This window comes from Pteronotus mesoamericanus, unplaced genomic scaffold (assembly GCF_021234165.1).
Source record: "Pteronotus mesoamericanus isolate MK-2021 breed Mesoamerican mustached bat unplaced genomic scaffold, CSHL_Meso_final scaffold_99, whole genome shotgun sequence".
Taxonomy (NCBI): Eukaryota; Metazoa; Chordata; class Mammalia; order Chiroptera; family Mormoopidae; genus Pteronotus; species Pteronotus mesoamericanus.
Genome location: NW_026555330.1, coordinates 7,330,930 through 7,353,561, shown reverse-complemented (window position 1 = coordinate 7,353,561; position 22,632 = coordinate 7,330,930). Strand labels below are relative to the sequence as shown.

General features: G+C 58.2%; 1 protein-coding gene across 1 annotated transcript; it reads right to left on the bottom strand.

Moving 5' to 3' along the window:
- Positions 1-11,456: 11,456 nt before the first annotated feature.
- On the bottom strand, positions 11,457-12,992 carry KCNA10 (potassium voltage-gated channel subfamily A member 10). The gene has a single exon (XM_054565100.1). The coding sequence runs from the start codon at positions 12,990-12,992 to the stop codon at positions 11,457-11,459; it is 1,536 nt and encodes a 511-aa protein (XP_054421075.1).
- Positions 12,993-22,632: the final 9,640 nt, after the last annotated feature.

The window sequence follows — 22,632 nt, the reverse complement described above, 5'->3', positions numbered from 1 at the left end:
GTGGGCCAGGGAGGGAGCCCTGCCCTTGGGTGACAGCCCTAAGCCTCACGTGCCTCATCCAAGACCAGTGCTGTCCGTCCGCCAACAGTGAGACAGAACTGGGCCACTTTCATTATTTTTAGGCTTCTTGTAGATTTTTAAAAAAGTGCCAAACAGGCTCACAGAAATCGTGTTCTATTTCAATGATTTATGCTTAACAAATCGTGTTTTAAACATCCGGACCTCGACTGGAGATAGAAAGTCTAACTATGATGACTTCCATAAACCAGGAGCTTGGGCCAAGTGGCCCCTCGCCGCACCTCGGCCCCCCACCCCCTGCCCCCGGGGCCCTGGCGGCGCCCTGTCCTGAGAGGGCGCTGACCGCACCGTGAGGCGGCTCCTCCGGAGCTGACGGGACGTGGGCAGCCCCATACTTTGCTCCTGAGGTCTCTCCTGGCTGCCGGGAAAGTGCTGCCTGGAATGTTCTCCACACCCCAGCCCCTGTGACCTTTAATTGTCCTTCAACTCCCCCCCTGCCTCGGTCCAATCTCTTCAGGATGCTCCTGGCCAGGCTGGGGCCTCCTGTGCTCAGTGTCCTAACCTTTGTGTCCTTGTCTGTCTCCCTCCTGGGGACCGTGCTCCTCTCGTTGGGTATCCTGGGGGCCTAACTCACGGGAGGCCCTGACTCAGCTACGGTTGGAGGAACAGATGAACGAACGAACGAACGAACGAGTCACTCAGGGAGGTCCCTGGGAGTCCCAAGGCTGGCTGCAGCCGCTCGCCCCTCTAAGGCCCCTGTAACTGCACCTCCCCTTCCATCCCTGAGCCCGGGACACGCCCAGACCTGGAACATGTCCCTGGGCGATGGCTTGGTGCGCTTCAGGAGGACACAGCAGGGGAGAGAAGGTGGCTGGGCTGTCCCCCCGGTTTTAAGGTCCTGCCAAGAGGCCCTGCCCCTGGCGCAGCTGCCTGCAGGGCCTGTGAGGGAGCAGGGAGCCTCGGGAGGGGCCGTCAGCACACCTGCTACCTGCCCGTAGAGAGGGGCAGCCCGCAGGCCCGTGGGGGCCGGAGGGCCCTGCTGGCTGGGCTGACTCACTGCCCCGTTCCCCACCAGCGTAGGGAGAGGGCGGCCCGGGGCGCCTCGTGGTCAGTCTCATCCACCCCCAGCCCCGTGCATTTGCTGCCATGGAGCTGCTGCCATGGCCGCACCGAGCGCCCTGCCTGGCTGGCCTAGCGCCTGGCTCAGGCCCTGTCCTTTGCCCGGTGCTCCGTTCCACTCCCTGTAGCCTGAGACCTGCTCCCCACCCTCCAAGACCAGCTCTGTGTCCTCTGAGGCAACACCCCTCTTTCCACCCGACTCCCCACTTCCCACTGCCTAACTGCTCAGCATTTGTCCTGCCCGAGGGTCTGCTGGACAGCACGCCCCTCTGTCCCCTGCGTCCTCAGGACCCAGGAGAGCTCCCGGCTGCCCTTGGAGGCCAAGTGGCCGCCCAGGGGGAGCTCATGCCCTGTGATGGGAGTGGGCAAATCTCCGCTTGAGTGGCGGGAATCATGGGTGCTGAGAAACATGGGATCACAAAGACACAAGGACACACAGACACGCAGAGACACACATAACATACAACACACACACACATGCACACATACAGAAATAGATACACACACATAGACGCACATATGCACACATACACAAATGTAGGCAGGCAGACACACAGACAGACAGACACACACACACAGTGCCCCACCAGTGCCTGCCCGCCCAGCACCTGCCCTGCCTTTGCAGAGACGCCGGCGGGGGCCTCGGTCCGGAGCCCCCTTCCCCGCCTCCCCCTCCCCATCACTCATTCTTCCTGCCAGTTCCTCCTGCCGAGGAGAGGAAGCATTTGGCCAGAGAGCAGCTTGGAAAGGAAGTCTTTGAAATGGAAATGTTATGACAAAATGATGGATTGTTTTCCGAGCTGCGCAGTTTGTTTCTTGCTCACAGCGGCAGGAGAACGGAGCTGAGACAGGTTGCCCGAGTCGGGAAGCCCCCGGCAGCGGAGACTGCAGGTGAAGCGCAGGCGGCAGCAGTGGGAGCCCAGGGTGGGGGACGAGGCCCGGCTACCGTCCAGCAGCCCGGCTCGTGCCGGGGGCCCCGAGCGGCCGCGTGTGCAGCACCCTCCAGCTGAGGGGCACCTGGTCTGTCCTGCCACAGCCACACCTGCAGGGCTGGCCTCGGAACCTTTGCTCCTGCCGCCCCCCTGTGCTGCCCCTGCCCACTGTCTCTAGCCTGGGGACTGCTCCTCATCCCTCAACTCCAGCTTCGAGGTCGCCTCCCCTGAGAGGACCTCGCTGCATGTGACACCCACTTCACCCAGACCCTTCAAACCACAGGGGAATTGCTGGTTGGCTCCTGGCCACCGGGTTTACTTGGGACTATTTAGAATGGCCACCGGTCTTATTTATTAAAAAGTATGTTTTGAGTCCCTACTGTGTGGAGCACTGCGCTGTGTAGTGTTCGTCAGAGAGCACAGAAGAGGGAACGCCCCTCTCCCAGGGTGCCGGGGGGGAAAGGACAGTGGAGGTGATCAATGTGTGACATGTCGCATGGCTTTAAACATCATGGGAAGGAGCAGAGGGGAATGAAGATGGCTAGGAGCGCTGAGGAGGGAAGGCTCCAGGAGAAGGTGAATTTGAGCAAAGACACTAGAGGGTGAGGTGTGCAGACAGATAAGACAGGAGGGAGAGGGCATCACAGGCACCGTGTGGGGAGGTCAGCCCGCATTTCATACACAGAAGTTGCCAGTAGCCAAACGTGGATACGTTATTTTTTGTTGACATGTCTCATCATTCTACTGAGATGACCCAGTCGCTGAGGGCAGGGGCTACATAAAGACCATTTTGTAACCTTCATAGCACTTAGTGCGCAATTCATTGCTCAGTAAGGGTATTTGAATGTGAGGGCTGCCAGGACTCAGCGCTTGTCCTGGAGCGCCCTCTGGTGGTCAAACCTCAAACGCCAGCTTTGTACGCCCTGTGTTTACATCCTGCGCGTTCCTCCTCCCGACCTGGGTTCCCAGGGCAGGGCCAACGAAGAGGATTCGCTGAGTGACTACTGTACACAAGGCTCAGGGTCAGCTTGGGCAGGAGGCACAGACCCAGAAGACATGGTGCCGGCCCTGGAACCCTTCACTCAGTGGACATCTCGCGGGTTAGACTTTTCTCTCTCTGTCCTTGTTCCCTGCTGTCCTCCCTCTCTGATCTTCCTGGATCATCCGCGATACCAGACTTCGAGTTCGGACTAGAGCTGCCCCGGCAAGGATGGCCTGCCGTGTGTGCCAGAGGGGCTTGGGGGCAGCGTTAGCCCCCCGAGTTGGTGGAGTGGCCCTGTGCCCCCAGGAATTGCAGCCCCAGGGAGCTTGGAGAGCAGCCAGACCGGGTGCATTAGACACGCCCTGCAGTTTCGTGGCTGAGGCTGGTGAGGTGCAGACCAAAGCAGGCTCCCCGTTCTGGCCGGTGGAGCTGTGCCTCCTTTTCGGGGACTGCTCACAGCCCGGCCCCCTCCTCTGAGCTGGCGGCCTCAGTTTCCTCAGTGCCGGCGCTGAAGCTGCCCCTGCAGGCACCGAGCCTCTCCCACCCTACGTCTTTGTTCTCTCTCCTCTGGCCCCAGCCACGAAACTTGAGAGTCCCTTTCTTTCCCAGGGCCCCACTAAGTACGGAGACCAGAATAACTATGTCCTAGGAGCTTTATTTTTAGGGTTTGTGGGAGGAAACAAGGAGCCTCTGGAGAGAGGCCTCTCGCGTGGCAAGAGGTGTCCTGTGGGGAAGCAGCCACACCTCCTGCAGCTCTTAACCGTGGCCTGGAAAGTCCTGCAGGATCAGCCCCAGATCCTAGCAGCCCCCGAGGCTGCTCCCCGGGGGACATTTCTCATCGAGGGAGAGTCGTTCATAAGCAATGAAGGGTTCTGCGGGCAGTCTCGGTGTCCAGATGGGCAGGCCTGCGTCCATGGGACTCCCCGGGTCACTCTGGGGAACTTCAGAAATCATTGCCTTGGGCCTGAGGGCCGGTGAAGGAGCTGACTGTCAGGTGGGTGCAGGAGGGACCGTGCAGATATTCTAGTTACTTGGTGGCAGCAGAGCTCTGGACTTGGCCTGGGTTCCAAGGGTTTATTTAGACCCAAGTAGAGAGGAAGGGTTTCTCCTGCCCAGGGGCTCCTCCCCGGCAAAGCTCACCAGGCCCCTGTGCCGTGTCTCCCGGCCCCTCGCTCCTCTGACCACTCTCACTTCCGTGTCTTCCTCCTTGTCTCTGGTGGTATGTTAGTCAGTCTGGCGACGATAAGACAATACCACCGCTGGGTGGTATAATCAACACACATTTACTTCTCACAGTTCCGGAGGCTGGAAGCCCAAGATCGCGGTGTCGGCAGGGTGGTTCTCTCCGAGGCCTCTCTGCCTGGCTCGCAGACGGCCGCCTTCTCACTGGGCCCTCCCGTGGCCTTTCTTCTGTGCCTGCACAGCCCTCCTGTCTCTTCCTCTTATGGGATTAGGGCCCTGCCTTTATGACATCAGTTCATCTTAATTGCCTTTTTAAAGGCCCTGGCTCCAAATCCAGTCATGTCGAGGGTTAGGGCTTCCACATGCGGATTCTGGGGGGATCCAATACTGTCCAAGGAGGGACATCCTTTGTCCACGCGGTCGGTCAGCCCCACACCACCCTTCTGCCCCTTGCTCGTCCCCATTTTGTGCTGAGAAGCAGCCCCGCCCCCAAGGCTAAAGTGGCCCAGGCCCGTTTGGAAACACCCCACTTGTTCTGGGACTGGCTGGGCCCCGAGGGGTGTAAGTCCTTGGTGAGATGCAGCACATGTTTCCCTACAGTGGCAGAGAGTCACCAGGCAATCCCCTGCCCCCGGGGAGGTACCTGAAGTAGACAAAAGGGGGTGATGGGCGCCCTCTGATCTTCCCCGCACAGCTGGCCTCCCTGGCCTGTGGCCGGGGACAAACGTGTTGCGCCTTTGCGTGGATCTTACTGAACTGAGCTCTCTCTCATCAATGCCTTTGAGTGCACTTAGCACGAGGTGCTGCAGCCACAGTGGGGAGCGAACCACGCTCTTTAGCCCCACAGAGCTGTATGGGGGCGACAGTCATGTCATTGGGAGCCTTATTATGGAGAGATTTGCTGGGAGGGGCCATAGTTTAGACTTTCAATATTCTGTTCCTTGACTCTCTTGTTTGATTGCAGCATCCTAAACAAGCTGGTCATTCTGAAATCAAACTCTACCTGCCAGACGTTTTCTTACACCAATGAGTGTTCTAGGTTCTGGTCCAGAAGGTATGATCCCCCCTCGGCCTGTGTTCCTGAGCCTCTGGGGAAAGGGAAGTGGCCCCGGGCACCGGGAGACCTTCCCCAGTCAGTCTTTGTGGCCTTGTGAAAGCCTGTCCCTCCCCCAGGCCCCTCTGCCCCAGACAAGCCCTCTGGACTTCCCAGCTTCCCCCGCCTCCGCCCCAAGGGGCGGCCTTTCTAGTCCCAACAGGCCATGCCGGAGGATCAGAGAGCTGAAGCCAGAGGGCAGCCACGAGCTGTGACGGGCCAGGGATGGCGGGAAGGGGGGTTGCCCAGGGCTGGCTGCACAGAGGCTCAGCAGGGCTCCCGGGCCAAAGCTGAAGGCTGGCAGGGGAGAGGCACCGTCCTGAGGGCTTGCCCTTGAAGCTTTGACTGTCTCCTTGGGTCCACTAGTGGCATTAAAAACAAGACAGCAGGCCCCAAATGGAGCCCCTTAGGCTAAGCTCCAGGTCGGTCACCAAACGGAGACTTGACTTAATGACAGTTTTGGCTGTCCCAGAAATGGGATCTTAAACCAGTCCATCAGGAACCACCAGGTTAGCACTAGTGAAGGGGACCTGCCTGAGAGTCCCCTGCCATCCTGTAAAGGACAGGGACTTTGCGACAACCAGCCTACTTTCCACTACTGTAACTTCCTATTCCCTCTCCCTTCTGCCTATAAAAGTCTTCATTTGTGTGGCTCCTCGCAGCCTCTTCCTGTTCGCTAGATTGGAAGCTGCCCAATTTAAATAGACTTTTGTTCAAATGAACCCTTTAGAAAAGTTTGAAAAGATGTCTCAGTTTATTTTTCTTAACAGTTTGCAGCCCCCAATGTCTAGGGCCGCAGAGCTGAGGACTCTCTCTGGGCCACCGCCGGGGGATTTTGTGAAGTGGGGGCCCCAAAGGCCGCGGCTTCTCTACTGGATGAAATAAAGGCTGGGCCTGCAGGCCAGATGCGGTCCAGAGGCTCTCTCCGCGGGGGCTGGGCCTCGCAGCCAAGACACCTCTTCTTCGGGGGCCTCTGGGAATGCCCTGCCGTCCCCACATGGTTCTGTGAAGGGTGCTGCTGCTTCAACTCTCTGGCTCGAGTGTGGGTGCACAGCTCCAGGGCCTGGGCTCTGGTGACTCAAAGGGGCATGAACAGAAGGGACATGTGCCCAGATGGTCAGATATTTATTTGTTTATGTTTAGGGGGAGGGGAAAGGGGGAGAAAGAAAGGGAGAGAAACATTGATGTGAGAGAGGAGCATTGATCTGTTGCCTCTCGGACGTGCCCCATCTGGGGACTGAACACGAAACCCAGCACAGGCCCTCGCCGGAAATCAAACCGGCAGCCATTCGCTTTGCGGGACGATGCCCAACCCACTGCGCCACACCGGTCCCGGCTCCTAGCGGATTCTTTACAACAGATGCCAGCTATATTAGTTTTCTACTACTGCTACAACAAATAATTGCAAACTTAGGGTTTTGCAATGACACAAATTTATTATCTCAGCTCTGCTGCTTTCTTTTGGGGGCTTACCGGGACCAGCCCTCCCCTTGCCTCTCGTTTCTACAGGCTGCCCCCGTTCTCTGCCACGCGGCCCCTGCACTGCGACCTCTGGCCCATGTCCCAGCTCTGGCCTCTGGCTTCCCTCCTGTTAGGACCCTGTGATTATCTTGGGCGCACCCCCATAAGCCAGGAATAAACTCCCACCTCCAGATCTTTAACCCAGTCACATCTGCAAGGCCCCTTTTGCCATGTTAACAAAGTCGAAGGTTTCGGGGACCAGGCTGTGGGCATCTTTAAGGGATCGTTATTCTGCCTCCCATGTCATCTCGCTGCCTTCTGCCCTGAAGCTCATATCCAGACAGTTCCCTGCTTGGGGTCGAGATGCAAGACAGGGAGGTTCTAGCAGAGGCAGGGGCTCCCCCTCCACCTGCCCAAGGCCCTCCTCTTTGGGTGACTGACACCAAGAATCCACTTCCTTTAGAGTGCACCTGGTCCTCTTCCTCAGGGGGTGGCCTTTCTCTCTGGCTGCTGCAGGCAAGTTCCTCAGAATGCCACTCAGCGTCTGCAACATCGGTACTCCTCCCTCCAAGCCACAGCAGGAAGACCTCCTTGAAAAAACTCAGAGAGCCAAGGACTGAAGCCAAGACATCACAGCCAGACACTTGTCCCCCCGCCCCCAGTCCCATGCCCTGCCCACCCAGCCTACTGTCTTCTTTACTGAGAATTGTTTTCACGAAGGGAAGGAGAGTGCTTGGCTTACAGACATCTATGTTGAGTAGGAGGCACTCCTGCAGGGGGGAAGAGACAGAAGGAACCACCTTCACGCCCTGAAGCTGCGGATGCCAGGGCCCCCCCTGAAGTCCCAGTTGAGACTTGAGGCGACTGAGCTCTGGCTGACATCATGGGAAACTCTGAGCCAGTGGGTCTAGCTGAGCTGCCTGGACTCCTGACCCCCAAAACTGTGAGATAACAAATGCAGGTGGTCTTAAGCTGCTAAGTCTCGGGGTGATTTGTTATGCGGCAATAGCTAGCTCATGCACACTGCAAAATATCAGTCAACACCGAAGGATCTCAGTGTCATCACACTTTAATTCAGTAAATCCCACTGAACGTCAGCTCTGTGCCAGGCACGTAGTACAGGGGTTCTAAGGCTGCAGTGATGGGCCAGGCCAGACCAGACCTCGCCCTCCCAGAGCTCCCAGTGGATGGGCAGGGAAACGGAGCACAGGCAAGGGGAGAGCAGAGCTAGCGTCCGGAGGAAGGGGCATTTAGGGTGTCTTAAGGGATGGCTAGGATGTCAAAAGGTAGGAAACCCCCTGGGCTCAACCATCCAGGCTCCCCTGAGACAGTGCTGTGAGCAGAGGTGGCTTGGGGCAGAGACCTGCACTGCAGACCTGCAGCTTTTCCTCTGGGTTTGCATCCCGCCCCACGCCCTTGCTAGCGCCGTCTTGGGCAAGTTCCCAGACCGCTCTGTGCCTATGTTGCCTCATCTCTAAGACAGGGCTCAAATAGGTGCTAAGCGAAGTTGGTTCATTTACAGTGAGCACCTTAGCACTGTGCCTGGCATACAATAGATGGAAGTTATTGTTATTTTTTCAAGGCACACAGTCTGATATTTGTGCCATGTCTAGTTTTCTTATTCTTTTTTTTAAAATTTTTTTTATAAAGCTTGATTTATTGATTTTTTTTTTTTTTGAGAGAGAGAGGAAGGGAGACAAAGGAAAGGGAGAAGGAGAGAGAAATACCGATTTGCTGTTGTGCTTATTGGTGCATTTGTTGGTTGCTTCTTTTATGTGCCCTGACTGGGGATCAAACTCACAGCGCTGGCACATCAGGATGACGCTCTAACCAACTGAGCCACCTGGCCAGGGCTCTCCCTCCCTGTTTTCCTTCTTTCATTTGTTGAGCATCTGCCGGGCACCATGCACTTCAAGGCACCGTGTGGCCCTTGAAGGGCTTACCACCTGCGAGCCAGTTCTCATCGGCCTCATCTATATTCACCCTATTTTGTATCCATGTTGTACCTTTTGCTACAGAATTTCATATATTATCTTATTTAATCCCCACGATCACCCGGGCAGCCTGACGTTATTATTTCCATTCTATTCGCATGCATTATGTCTGTTACCGAAGAACAACAGGGTGGCGGTGGAGAGGAGAGGCCCGGCGTGGCCCTGCGGGCTCAGAAGAGAAAGAAGATCCACCCAGAATTCCTGATGAGTTCGCTGTCACCCTCTCAGAGTGCATCTGACAGACACCTCAGTGACAGTAAAGCAACGTTCATTATCTGGTGACATTTCGCAGGCGGCTTTCTCCCCCTGCTTCCCCTGAGAAGCGGTAACAAAAGTTCGTCTGATCTTCCTGGGCCCACCTCCCGAGCCTGGCCACCCCCATTCCTTTTCATCCTGCGTCTGAGGCAGCCGCTCTCTGTCTCCAGGATCTGCCGCCAGGCGACACAGTGGGCCCTGGGGAGCCCAGGGCAGCTTCCTTCCTCGCTTCAAAGGCCTTTGGAGAGCTGCCCTGCGTGGGGTGAATGCATTTTATTTCCTAGGAGGCTGGGCAGCTGCCGAGAGGGGCAGGGGCACCTTGGGTATCCCCCTCCCTCCATCCCCAGGATCTAACAAGGAGGAAAAAAGGGGGTAAAGGCTGGGACCTTGTCACTGCTGTGATAGTGGCTGAGCAGGACTTCCCGGGGGCCAGACTGGGCCAGTGCGGGGGGCCTGGCTGGACAGAGCCTGGGCTCCGGGGAGCTGTCCACGGGACCCTGGGAGGCGGGACTTCCAGGACGCTGGTGGAGAAGGGCGGCCTTTGGAAGGCCCAGGTGTTCCCCTGGGAAGCTGGTGAAGGGGGCTGGCATCAGATCTTGCTGCAAACAGGAGGCTGGGTAGGCAGCGGGCGAGGGGCCGCCGTAGCCCGGCGCCGCAGGCTGCCTCGGTCCTGGCGTGCAGGGGCAGGAGCCAGTCCCGCGGCGGCAGGGGCAGGGGATTCTGCAGCCTCACCGCCTGGGACTGGCAGAAGGCCGACCGACTGGCCCCCTGGAGGTTGTTCGGAGGGCTGGGGGCTGTAGCGTGGTGTCTCGCAGGGTTGTGTGGGCGGCGGAGCGTGTTCCTGGATTGAGTGTTGTGGCGTGTGATTTGGGCCTTGCGGGGTTACGCAGTGACCGGAGGTCGTTGTCACCTGTGAGGTGTGGCCAGATGTTGAGTGCTGGGCCCAAGGAAGGCAGAGGGCCTCCTCCCTCAAGGGAGCGGATGGGGAAGGACGGAGCGCAGGCGTCCCAGCTCCATAGCGCCACTCCCTGCTCCTGGGAGCTGGGTGGGCCGAGCGGGGTGCTCTCCCAACAGGGCAGTCCCCCGGGGGGCCTGCCGCAGCCACCCTCCTCGGGGAGGCCCGGCCTCAGAGCACACGTCCTGGCCTCCTGCTACCGCGTCCCCGCTGCCGCACAGGTCAGTCCCTGATGACTCAAAGGCACCGAAGCCCGAGGCAGAGGCCACGACCGTGTTCCCGGGGCCGACCTCCAGGGCACGAGGTGGACAAGTCTTCCTCCTCCTCACAGGAGGACCCAGCCTGTGCGTGAATTCAGGGAGTGTACCAGGGGAAGAGCGTCTGGAAGCGTTTCTGCTCAAGGGAGGAAGCGAGGAGCTGGGGGCCAGGCAGGCGCTGCCTTCCCAGGCTGTGCGCAGCCATGGGGACCCCCAGGGACCAGATCTCCTGCCCGAGGAGGGTGCTGCCGGAATCCTCCAAACACAGACCCCTCGGCCCCTCCCCGCAGTTCCATCGCATCCATTAGTGGGAGGAGCACTAGGCCAGTAGGTAGAGTCCCTGGTGACTTTCAGTGATTGGCTGCCCTTCGTTTGTTCATCTGCATAAGTGTTATGGGGATAGTAATTGCCTCTGCTCTACTGGTCATTTTTTAATCCTCACCCAAGGACACGCTTATTGATTTTAGGGGGGAGGGCAAGGAGGGAGAATGAGAAGAAGAGAAACATTGATTGGTTGCCTTTTGCATGTGTCCTGATCAGGGACCGAACCCAAAACCCAGGCATGTGCCCTGACCAGGAATTGAACCTGCGATCTTTAGGTTTACGGGACAGCGCTTCAACCAACTGAGCCACACTAGCCAGGCTGTTCTACTGGTTATTTTGCGATGCAGTGAGATAATGTAGGGGAGAGAGCTTTAGAGAATGTACGCAATGCCACACGGAGGGAAGGTATTATTGCTAAACCATCCTGAGTGCTTCCTCATGGCTCATGGGAGTTCCCGGCCCTTCGATGTGCTTCCTCCAAGGAAGAGCAAACCCAGAGCTTCTTTATCTTCCTCATGAAAGTGAGTCACCTGGGAGCTGGTTAAAATGCAGATTCTGAATCGGTGGGTCCAGGCTGGGCCTGGATTCTGCCTCCCCCCACACCCGGGTGATGCCTCTACTGCCGGGCTCAGGACCTGCCGGTGAGTAGCAGGGAGTTGAAGTATCCCCCTCCCGAGGGAGGAGAAGGAAATCTTTCTGTGGTGAGTTGACGAGAAACAACTTAGAAAATGCAGTGGCAGAACATGTTTATTGAAACAGCTGGCAGTTAAGGATGGCCTGTCGGTCACAGCCCATACACGTTGGTCTTAGGAAAAGCAGAGAGCAGGAGGCAGGGGGAGGGAGAGAGGCAGAGAGACACAGGGGGCCAGGGAGCTCGGGACAGATCACTTCCTAGACTTCTCCGCAGAGCAGCCACCGTTGGTCTTACCGAGAGAGTCCGTGCTGCCCATTTGTGAATCCCTGCTGTGCAGGATTTTGTTGATTTCTCTCGGGATGCTGTGCCTCTCCTCGTTTGCCGTCTCCCGGTGGTAGAAGTAGTTGAAGTTGGAGACAATGACGGGCACGGGGAGGGAAATGGTCAGGACCCCTGCGATGGCACACAGAATGCCCACTATCTTGCCTCCTGCAGTGGTGGGGCACATGTCGCCATAGCCCACTGTCGTCATGGTGACCACTGCCCACCAGAAGCCATCAGGGATGCTTGAGAAATGGGACTCTGGCTCGTCCACCTCGGCAAAGTAGACGGCGCTGGAGAAGAGGATGACCCCGATGAAGAGGAAGAAGATGAGCAGCCCCAGCTCCTGCATGGACGCCTTCAGCGTCTGCCCCAGGACCTGCAGCCCCTTGGAGTGGCGGGAGAGCTTGAAGATGCGGAAGACACGCACCAGCCGGATGACCCTCAGGATGGCCAGGGACATGTTCTGCTGGGCCGTCGGTTCCGTCTCCTGGACCAGCTCGGTGATGACAGTCGCAAAGTAGGGGATGATGGAGATGATATCGATGAGGTTCATGATGTTCCTGAAGAAGCCCGTCTTGCTGGGGCAGACCACGAACCGCAGCGCCAGTTCGAAGGTGAACCACACGATGCAGACGGACTCCACCATGAAGAAGGGGTCGGTGAACACAGAGTGCGAGAGGGCGGCCTTGCTGGCATTGCGGCTGGGCTCCCGCACCACCTTCAGCTCCCGGTCCTCTCGGAACTCGGGCAGGGTCTCCAGGCAGAAGATGGTGATGGAGATGATGACCACCAGCACGGAGACCGTGGCCACGCCACGGGCGGCGCTGGAGCTCTCGGGGTACTCAAAGAGGAGCCAGAACTGCCGGTGGAAGTCATTGCTGGGCAGCGGCGTCTCGGGGTCTTTGATGAAGCCTTCGTCATCCCGGAACTCGCTCATGGCCTCGCTGCCCAGCTCGTAGAAGGTGATCTCATCGGCGAAGACGTCTATAGGGACGTTGGCCGGACGCCGGATTTTCCCACCAGATTGGTAATAATATAGGATTCCGTCAAAACTGGGCCTGTTCCTGTCAAAGAAATACTCGTTCCTCATGGAGTCAAAATACTGCATCCTTTTCTCCCGGTCTCCCAGCAGGGTCTCTGGGAACTTATGGAGGGTTCGGAGCTGGGTCTCGAACCTCAGCCCAGCGATGTTGATGATCACCCGCTGGTTTCCTTCGTTCAGGGCTGCCGGCTCGGGCTCGGCGGGGTCGGGCAGGTCGCCTGGGAGCTTGCAGAAGGCTGTCTCGTGGCCAGTGCTGTCACTGATGAGGACCCTCCAGCTGGGGAAGGGGCTGCTCCCAGGCCGGCCTTTCAGGCTGGTGGGGTTCAAATCTGCGGCGTAGCCTGGCCGTTCCTGGATTTCGTCTGAGTTATCGAAATCCACCAGAGCGACCTCCATTTCTTTCCAGCCACATGCATCCATCCTGGGGGACTCAGGGAAGCAGCATCAAGACCCGCAGTCTTCCCAGCCTGCTGTGAGCTGTGGAGAGGAAGAAGCCCGTCACACAGGAGCTGGGACAGGGGACAGCTGGCCCTTGACCGTTGACGTAAGGCATGTCATTGGATTAAGGAATGATTTCTGTTTCACTGGGGAAGAAACCTCATGGCTGTTTTGGCAACATTCCGCCCTCGGTACCAGCTCACCCCCCAGCCTCCCCCTGCCCCGAGCCTGCACGTGCTAGTAACTGGAAGGAACTGCGTGCAAAGAGCCTGGCTGAGAAACGAGAACTTCCTCCAGCTGAGGAGGGTCTCCACACACGACAGCACACCGAGGCCACAATGAAAGAGGGAGCTCATGTTTCTTTTTTTTTTTTTTTTACAAGATTCAATGAAAATTATTTGGAAGTTCATGTTTCCAAATAATAAAACATATAATTTTGCCTTTGCGTGAAGTCCTCCAGGGCACCCAGCGCTTTTGTGCGCGTCTCCCGCATGCCCTTCCTTCCTCTCACACTCGAACGCCCGGCCCTCACGTGTTCTTTTGGTGGTATCCTCAAACTCTGTCTAGAACACACTCATTTCTCATCGCCTCCGCCACTGCCTCTTGGGCTGTGCGGTGGGGCGGCGTGGGTACCTGGCCCCGTTTGCTGTTTCTGGGAAGGGAGGGCGTGAGGCTGCGGGCCAGGTGGGCGCCGGCCATGTCCTCCGCGGCTGCCGCTGTCCGTGCGCAGCGCCTGCTCTGCAGGGGGCTCCGGGGCCTGCTTTGAGCACACAGCGGATGAGGTAACATATATTAAATGCCTGGCGGGACGATCATCAAATTGTAGCTGTGGTTTGAGCCAGTTTCTCCACATAACAGGAAATTCAGAAGCCCAAAGGCATGTTTTTTTTTTGTTTTTTTTTTTTGCCTAAGTCCAGGATATTTATGGGGAATGATTTGATTTCTAAGCAATCATTTCAGGCAGGGGGGAAGTGGGCGAGTGTGCGTGTGTGTGCTGGGGGTGGTTACGGAGAGCGTGCCCGCTGGGCTAGGGTGCCCGCATCGCCCAGGGCCCCTTCCTCAGGTCCCCTCGTGTTTTGATTTCAGCTTCAGCGCACTGAAGGCAGGCCGGCCGGGCTGAGGGCTGCAGCCCGGGGACAGACAGCTGCCCTGACAGATGACGAGGACAGCCTGCAGCCTGGTGGTCTTCCCAAAGCGATGCCACGTCCACGTTCGCTTATCTTAGTACTACGTGACAGTAATCTACTAAGTGACAATAGCTGTGTGAGCCAAGACTGGAGTTGGCTCTGTCCCCGCTTCCCTGCTGGGCCCTGGGAGGAGCTGGGTGCTCTGGGTGGGGACACCCCGAGAGGGTGGGGCTGCGGGGCTGGGGCTTGGGGGCGCTGCTCCCATTGCGCTGGCCAGGGCCCCGGATGTGCTCAGTCTGCAGAGTGTGGGGTCCTTTGTGGCTTCCCCTGAGTCCTGCACTTCCTCCTCTGCCCAGGAGCCGAAGGTCTCACTGCTCTCGCCGGTACCCAAGGCTGAACTCTCCTCCACAGCTGAAGTGAATGCCACATTCAGGAATCTTCTGCAGCATCTGATTCCACTCAGACACCCCTTGCTTGCCTGGCACAGTGCAGTTGAGACCTTGTGTTGAGTTAGAACAACCTCTTTCCCCCTCTGAGCATTGTTGTATTTTCCTGTTTCCAGACCACTATTTGTGCAGGTCTAATGTCACCTGAAGATGACGCTCTCCCTAAGGACACCAGGTGACAGCAACCTTGCTCTCCTGAGAATCCCCAGACAGGGCTTTGACACATTGTTTGATCATCTCCCAGAGCTTTGTCATCTTTGTACATGGGGACAGGCTGGTCCGTGCACGGGCACAGTGGAGCTTACACCCCAACCTTTGCTCGCTCCCCTTCCCCTAAGCAGGTCTGGGTTTGGATCTCCGCTCTGTGCTCGCTGGGCATGTGGTCTTGGGCTCTGCTGTCTTCCTCTCTAAATGGGTCTAATCACACCTTCCCTCATGGTTCTCAGCGGGGAGGAGGAGGTAGTGTGCGTTGCGAATAGGGTCCCTGGCACACAGGAGGTGTTCCTAGATGGAGCCGCTATCCCTTCCAGCCCTGTTGGTCCTGGGAAGCTTCCCTGGCTGCCTGTGTTCGTCTCCAGAGACCAGTTGCTCCTCGTGCTCTGTCGCACTTCCTGTTTGGGATGCGTGGCATCGTGGTGCAACTTCCTGCACTCAGGGTCTCGCGGGGGCTCCATCGTGTGCCTCTCCCATAGCAGCTGTCCTGCAGCCATCCAGGCTGTACGTCTGGCCTCTCAAGGTCACAGAGCTATACGGAACATCCGTGTCCCGAGCCCCTCCCCACCATGGCCTTTCCCATCACTGGCCTTTGGTTGCTTAGCAACCTCAACCCCTCCTACACACTCAGGTGACTGGTCTAGAGGGCCCCAGGGATGGGGATGCACAGCTGTGCAGAGGGTGAGCCCAGAAGTCACAGGGCTGGTGCAGAGGGGGGACAAGAGGCTGGAAACTGGGCCTGCTGTGGGCAGGGGGTGAGTTCCCAGTGCCTGCTGTTGAGTGCAGGAGAGGACTGCGGGAGGAGGGAGTGGCTGGAAGGCCGACCTCGGGCTGGCCTAGGGCTGGAGAGCAGAGGACGGTCCATGTGACTCAGGCCAAGTGGCCTTCCTGGTACCTGCCTCCTAAGTGCGGGTGAGGAAGTGATGTTACCACATAGAAAGTTCACAGCGGGCAGCAGGTGCTCAGCGAGTGCTGGTAGCTTGTATCGGCGGGGCCACGGGCTGGCATTTGGGGTGGGGTGGCTGTTTCTTTGTTCCTTCTCCTGGCACTAGTAAAATGAGAGGTCACATACCTACCGGTGCCATAGCCCGGCCCTTTCAGAGGCTGTCCCTGCCCTGGCGGAGGCCACTGGAGGCTGGGGACAAGTTGTATGGCTTGAAGGCTCAGCTTGTCTGCCTGTGGTGAAGCTGCTTCCTCTGGTCACCCTGTCCCCTACACTCAGGCTGGCCAAGTGTCCCCACACAGGATCGGAGGGTAGCTGCGGGTCATCGTCCCCACGGAACAAAAGAGGAAACTGAAGTGTACAAGGCGTGAGACTGCCCAGAGACTTCAGCCGCTCCATGATGAAGTCATGACTCAAACCCAGGTGTTCTAGCCCCAAAGCCAACCTTCTTCCCAGTCAGTCCCGCAATAGCAGACCCACCACCACACACGGTCCATTCTCATCCAGCCCGGGACTGCGCCCAGGACACATACACACAGAGACGTGGATGCACATACGACCACACATGCAGTCACACACAGAGACACTCAGACACACATATCAAGATGGTGACACGTGCCTACTCACACAAATAGTCACAGCCACGTATGTGCTGCACATAAAATTACCACGACAGTGGACGCATGCATAGATCTGTGCTCGTGTGCAAATATGCAGAGATGCCTGTGGGCTCCGTGCACGAGCCTGCAGCCCCAGAACCCACCCTGGTTCACAGGAGTCTGTCCAGGTGGCCCTGACTCTCCCCTGACCCAGTCTGTCTACCTCTTGGAACAAGAGGGTGCTCATCACTGGGAGCAACTGAAAGGCGACAGGGAGAGCTGTGGCTTCCTTCCTGGTTAGAGGGGGGTGGCCCGGGGCGGGGTGGGGGGAGGGGCTTGTCTGTCTCTCTCCTTGCTGGTGGCTCAAGGACAGAGCCATTGTCCTGTAGAGATGGAATGACAACAGTTCTTTTGTTTCAAACCTGAGCAGGGGCAGCAGACGCTGAAAAGAAGGATCACAGGATAATTCACTGCAGCCCAGACAGCGGGCGGGCTTACAGCTTAGCCGTGCTTCCTCTCGGAGGCTGGAAGAGCCGCCTCCTCCGACCCTGGGGAACCGCCTTGGCTGTGAGAGTCAGCCCGGAGGCAGCACTCGCGGGCCTTTTCCCGACCTCCTGATTTTGTGCACCAGCAAGGCCTGGTATTGCTCTCCTGTGGGCGCATAACCATAGTTACAACCTTGACTCCGGAGTCTGCGGGCCTAGACTTGCACCTGTGACCCACTAGGCCTGGGCAAGGCATTTAGCCTGTGCCTCAGTTTCTTCACCGGTGAAACGGGGCGACTCCTGAGGTCACAGGCTGCCGCGATGATTCAGGAGTGAACGCTTGCGCTGAGCGAAGGTTGGTTCCGTGTGTTTAGGAGCCCGAGCCCGGTGGCCCCGGCAGCAGCGGCCTGGCCCTGGCCTGGTTTTGAGAGCCTAACGGGGACCTCCCTTTGGGCTCCTGTTTCGTCCGAGTGCACGTTATCTTCTTCGAACCCCACGTTGTGCCCAGTCCTGTTCTCTGTTCAGGGAGAGGTATCCCTCTCCCCAACCTTCCCACCCCATCAGCCTCCTCATCCTGTGGGATCGGCTGGCCTCTGTGAGATCCTGTGTCCCCACCGCAGCCCTGCCCCTCTCGCAGGGCCGGTCGGCTCAGACCTCACCCCTGCCCGATTGCTGCCGCAGCTGCCCCACGTGGTTACCGGATGCTCCTCCTCATAGGTGGGTCCAGTCTCCCCCGCATGAGGCCTCCAGCACTTCCTCCGCACCCCGATCAAAGCCCCCACCATCCTCAGCCTGGGACTGTGTGCGCCTCTTTTCCTCCCAAGCCATGGCGGGACCCTGGCCTCATCCAGTCTCTGCAGGGAGTTGGGGGTCTGTGGCCCCGCGTGGTATCCTTCGGGGGGCTGGAGTGGGGAGGGGACCCTGCTCCAGCTGGCACTCACCCACCGGACCCTCCCCCTCCCCTCCCTTTCCTGCACAGGCAGCCCAGGGCTGGCAAAGCAGGCCTTGTGTTTAAATGTTGACACCGGACAACAAAACGTCACATACCCGCCTCTCCTTTCTTCAAGCGCCCCTGGCCTTGAGTTATTTCCTTGGGATCCCCTCCCTAAGGGACCACCGCGGAGCTGTGTTCCAGGATGTACTGCATTAAGCTGTATGGCCTTCGCAAAGTTTCCCACGCTCTCTGTGCCTCAGTTCCTGCGGTAACAGCAGAGTCTACAGGGAGGCTTGGGGACGGATTCCTAGCCTGTGTCACCCCAGTACCTGCTATGCTGCCTTGCCCATGGGAGACCCTCTGTCAATGCGTGCTGAGTCATTCGTTGATGGGAACACGAAGGCCCGTGTCGGGTGGTGGCGCCAGCGGCCTGTGTGCCTGACAAAACCCCAAGGAAGTCAGGGTCTGCTCTCCCGGCGAAAGCCCTTCTGCATCTGCCTCTGGGCTTGTTCTTCCATTGGCTCTTATGTGAGCCACTGAGCAGTGGGGACGCTGGGGCCTCCTTAAGCCCAGGAAGGCTCCAGAATTTCTGGAGCAGAAATGGGCAGAGTGGGTGGGGATCTGAGGACAGCCATCCTCTGATGCAAAGACAGGGCCCCGGCTCTGGCGGGAGACGGAACCTGGTATTCTAGAAGGCTCTGAGCTGCATGAGCTGGGCATGTGGGCCATAAGAATAACACGTCTCCCTGAGAGCATGCTGGGAACTGAGTCTTTCTGGGTAGCTCATGCTTGTTGCTACGCTCCCAACTGAATTTCCCCAGCACGCGTCAGGAGCTCGGGGAGAAAGGTGCGGGGCCCTTCGAGAGGGAGGTTCGGATCCAGCCGCAGGGACGGGGGAGTGACGTGCAGCCAGCTACTCACCGGCAGGGCAGTGGAGGAGACAGCGCTCCCCGGTGGGCCGTGGGCGCTCCAGCCGGGTCCGCTGTGGGTGGCCGAGGGGACCTGCCGGCGTCGGGGCAGGCAGGAGCTCTGGCAGGAAGAAGCCTGCCAGCTGATGCCTGGATTCAGAAACCCTATCCCGCCGCGAAACAGGATCGCCCTCGCCATCTGTCTCTCGCTCTGGAGGGAGCCGAGAGGGGATGGGTCACGGTCGGTGGGCGGGCGCAGGGTGTGGGGCATCGGGGCAATGTGAACTCAGGGCAGGGCGACCCTGCACCCTCACAGCGGAAGGAGCACAGACCAGGAGGCTGGATTCGCTGCTGATTCAGGGCCCGTTTCCTAAAAGCTGGTGAGCACGTGCTGGCACAGAGGGCGGCGGTGGGGGCTCGCGTCTCCCAACAGCACCCCCAGCTTGTCGGAGACCTGGCCCTTAAGTGGGTGGTTGAGTCCATCCTGGCTCTGCTGGGGCTCCTCGGTGACGGGTCCCCAGCACTGCAGCACTTGTGACAGGGGCCTCGACCGGGTCTGGGCCTCTCCCTTATACCTCAGAGCAGGGCCAGTGTAGGGGTACAGCTGGGGGCTTGCTTAAACCCCACTGGACCTGCAGGGCAGGACCTTGGCCTGACCCACTGGGGACAGGGTCCCTTCTCCTGCTCCAACTGGACACCCTTCAGGTTCTCTGGGAAGGTCACGGACGGGAGGCCAGCTGGTGTCAGGGAGAACACTGCAGAGAGAGGACCGCTCGCTCCACAGGGGACAGCAGTGTGCTCCCTGACCTCACTGTCCCGAGGGGCTTTGTCTGCCCAGGCAGCAAGCTGGAGTAAAACTGCGCTGGTGTCTTGAGACGTGACATGGCCTTTCACAACGTTCGCCGGCTGGTCGCCCTCATCACAACACACGGCTCAGCACAGGCCCTAGAGCCGATCGCCTGCCTCCGGGTCGCGCTCGGCACCCAACTGTGGGACCTTGGGCAAAGTCCCTCACCTCCCTGGGTCTTCATTTCCTCATCTACAGCGTGAGGATGAGAAGAACATCGGCGCCGGCGTCTCCGCAGCACCCTGAGGTTGACTGATGGACCCTGCGGAGAGCAGCTGGCCTGGGAGGCAGCGGAGGGAAGCGCAGCTCAGGCTTTCAAGGCTCCGCACTCAGCGCCTTCCCCCGCCAGGGCCTCTCGGGGTGGGTGTTCGGTGGCCCTGGGAGAGACCTTCCGCTGTTTTCTCACGGGGGCTGGCCGGGCAGCCTGTGGGCGTGATGGAGCGGCGAGAGTCACAGCTAAACGATACAGTGCCGTGAACACCGACATTTATCTTTTTTTTAAATTTAAATTTAAATAATTTTTAAAGAAATACTTTTTTTATTGCTGTTCTATGACAGTTGTCCCAAATTTCCCCCATTGCGCTCCCCTGCCCCAGCCACCCCCCACTCCCACAGTCCATCCCCGCCCTGCTGTCCACGCCCATGGGCCATTTATACTTGCTCTTTGGCTACTTCCCTTCCCCTTTTTCCTTCCCTTCTCCCCCTCTCCCCTCCCTTCTGGTGCCTGTCAGTCTGTTCCTTGTTTCCATGTCTCTGGTTCTATTTTGCTCGCTTGTTTTGTTGATTAGGTTCCACTTACAGGTGAGATCATATGGTATTTGTCTTTCACTGCCTGGATTATTTCCCTTAGCATAATGCTCTCCGGTTCCATCCATGCAGTTGCGGAGGGTAGGCGTTCCTTCCTACCTTCTGCTGCGTAGTATTCCATTGTGTAGATGAACCACAGTTTTTGATCCACTCATTTACTATTGGGCACTGAGGCTGTTTCCAGCACTTGGCTGTTGTAAATAATGCTGCTGCAAACACGGGGGTGCATAGAAACACCAGCATTTCTATGGGTAGCAAAAATGAGACTCCCCTGATTGCTGTAAAACTATTTTAAAAATCATCTTTCTCATTTTTTCCTCTCTTCCCTACATTGCTTCTCTTCTCTACTCTCATTGGCACAGGAATCTGTCATTTTTGTCCAACGAGTAAATGGAGACAAAAATGCAAATAAATATCCTTGGTGGGTGGGAAAGCCACAGAGTGGGGAAGGTGCAGGGGACAGGCCTGGGTGCTGGACCACGGGGACATTTACAGCAGTGCCACTTATTAAGGGCTTACCCTGCCAGGTCCAGATCTTGTGCTTCAGGTAGGTCTCACCTGATCTTCCCAGCAACAGCAGTGGATACGAGGGCTATCTCGTTTGGAGAAACCACATCACAGGGATGTTTGTTTGCTCAGGGTCCTGAGATGGCAGAGCTGAAAGGTGAACCTAGACCTGCAGACCCTGCCTCAGCGTTGCAGGTGGGCGCCACGGCCGCAGGTGGGGGAGGGGCGTGTGGGTGTTGGTGGACTCACTCTGTCTGAGGAAGTCAGGGAGGGCTCCCGGGGGAGGTGGTATTTGAGCTCAAGGAGGAGGCTCAGGCCGAGAAAAGGACATGCAGGTGACGAAGGCCGTCCACGGACAAGGGACCTTTCAGTGTGATGGCGTGAAAGCTCCGAAGGATGTCTCGTGGGAGATGAGTGGGGGGCTGGAAGAGAGGGGTGAGTCAGGGAGCGCGTGCACGAGCCACACAGGCTGTAGAGTGATGCTGCAGATGCCGGGGGTGCCTGGGAGGGCGCTTTCCCCGCTGGGTGACAGGGAGGCAGAAGGAGTTGAGGTCCAAGGCACAGGGCATTCATAATCCAGGGCAGGGCGAGTCTTCCTCGCTTCAAAGGAAATGTTGCATGAATGTTCAACCCGTAAAACAAACAGACAGCAGCTGCTCTGCTTGAGGTAGAGGTGGGGTGGGGGTCTTGAGCCTGCCTGCTGGGCCCCTGAATTCCCTGCTCCTGGGAACCTCCCCAGGTCCCTGGGACACAGCCTGACACCCCTCGGCTACAGTCCTGTTTCTCATGCTGCCCCGCCGAGGTCTGACCTCCCAGTGACCCTGCCCTTTCCCCCACCTGGACATGTCCTCTGGCCCCTTCTCCCCAGTGTGCAGGCTAGCGACGCAGTCCAGTTTGGTCCCTGCCCATGAACTTGATCTCCTTGCTCTCCACTCCGACCTCCGGCTCCGTTGCCAACCCCGGCCGGGAGCAGGGGCCAGGGCCGGGGGCCTCCGCCCGATCGAATGGACACCGAGCGTTGAAAAACAAACTCCCTTATCACATCCTGGGGCCTCTCGGGCTCTGGCCTGGACTTGCCCTTCTGACCTAAACTCCTGCGCTCGTTTCTGGGGGACAAGGACGAGCAGGGCAGTGCACACTCAAGGGAGCCTCGATCCTGAGCCATATTCATGGCTCACCCCCATCGACCCTGGGACGAGGCTTGGCAGGGAGGGAGAGCGCAGCAGCCCAGAGCGGGGGAGGGTGAGCCAATGGGTGCAAGTGAATAGAAACTGCATCAGGCCTGAGTGGCCCAGGCTCACATTTCCACAGCGAGGACCTGCTCCATCTTTCAGCACTGAGGACAGCAGCCAGGCAGGTTCTCCTGCTGTGAGGCCGGCTGGATCGCTCAGCACCTGGTGTGTGCCCCTCACCGTGCTCCGTGCTGGAGACACAGATGTAGTGCGGGGATGGGGCCAAAAGCAAAAAGATGTGGACGTGTGACTGTAAAGTGGAAATACCAGGAGCTGCCTCCCAGGAGGCGGAGAGGACTCGGTGGCTACTGGACGCACAGGACATAGCTCTGAGCCGACCACGGGCAGGGGTGGGGGGTGCCTAGAAGCCTGTGCTGTGGGAGCACAGGGAGGGAGAGCTCACTCTCACCTGGGCTGAGTCTTGTAGGATCCTGAGGGCGCAGAGAAGAGAGTACGAAGAAGGGCATTCCAGGCACATGCAAAAGAGCATGTGTGAAGGAAGGCTGAGTGCACGTGAGAGCCTGGCTGAGTGCACGTGCAAACTCCAGGCTCAGGAATGCCCTGCCGATGTGAG

What these genes read in the sequence shown, in the direction of transcription:
- KCNA10 (XM_054565100.1), bottom strand. Translation starts at nt 12,992, where the DNA reads ATGGATGCATGTGGCTGGAAAGAAATGGAGGTCGCTCTGGTGGATTTC.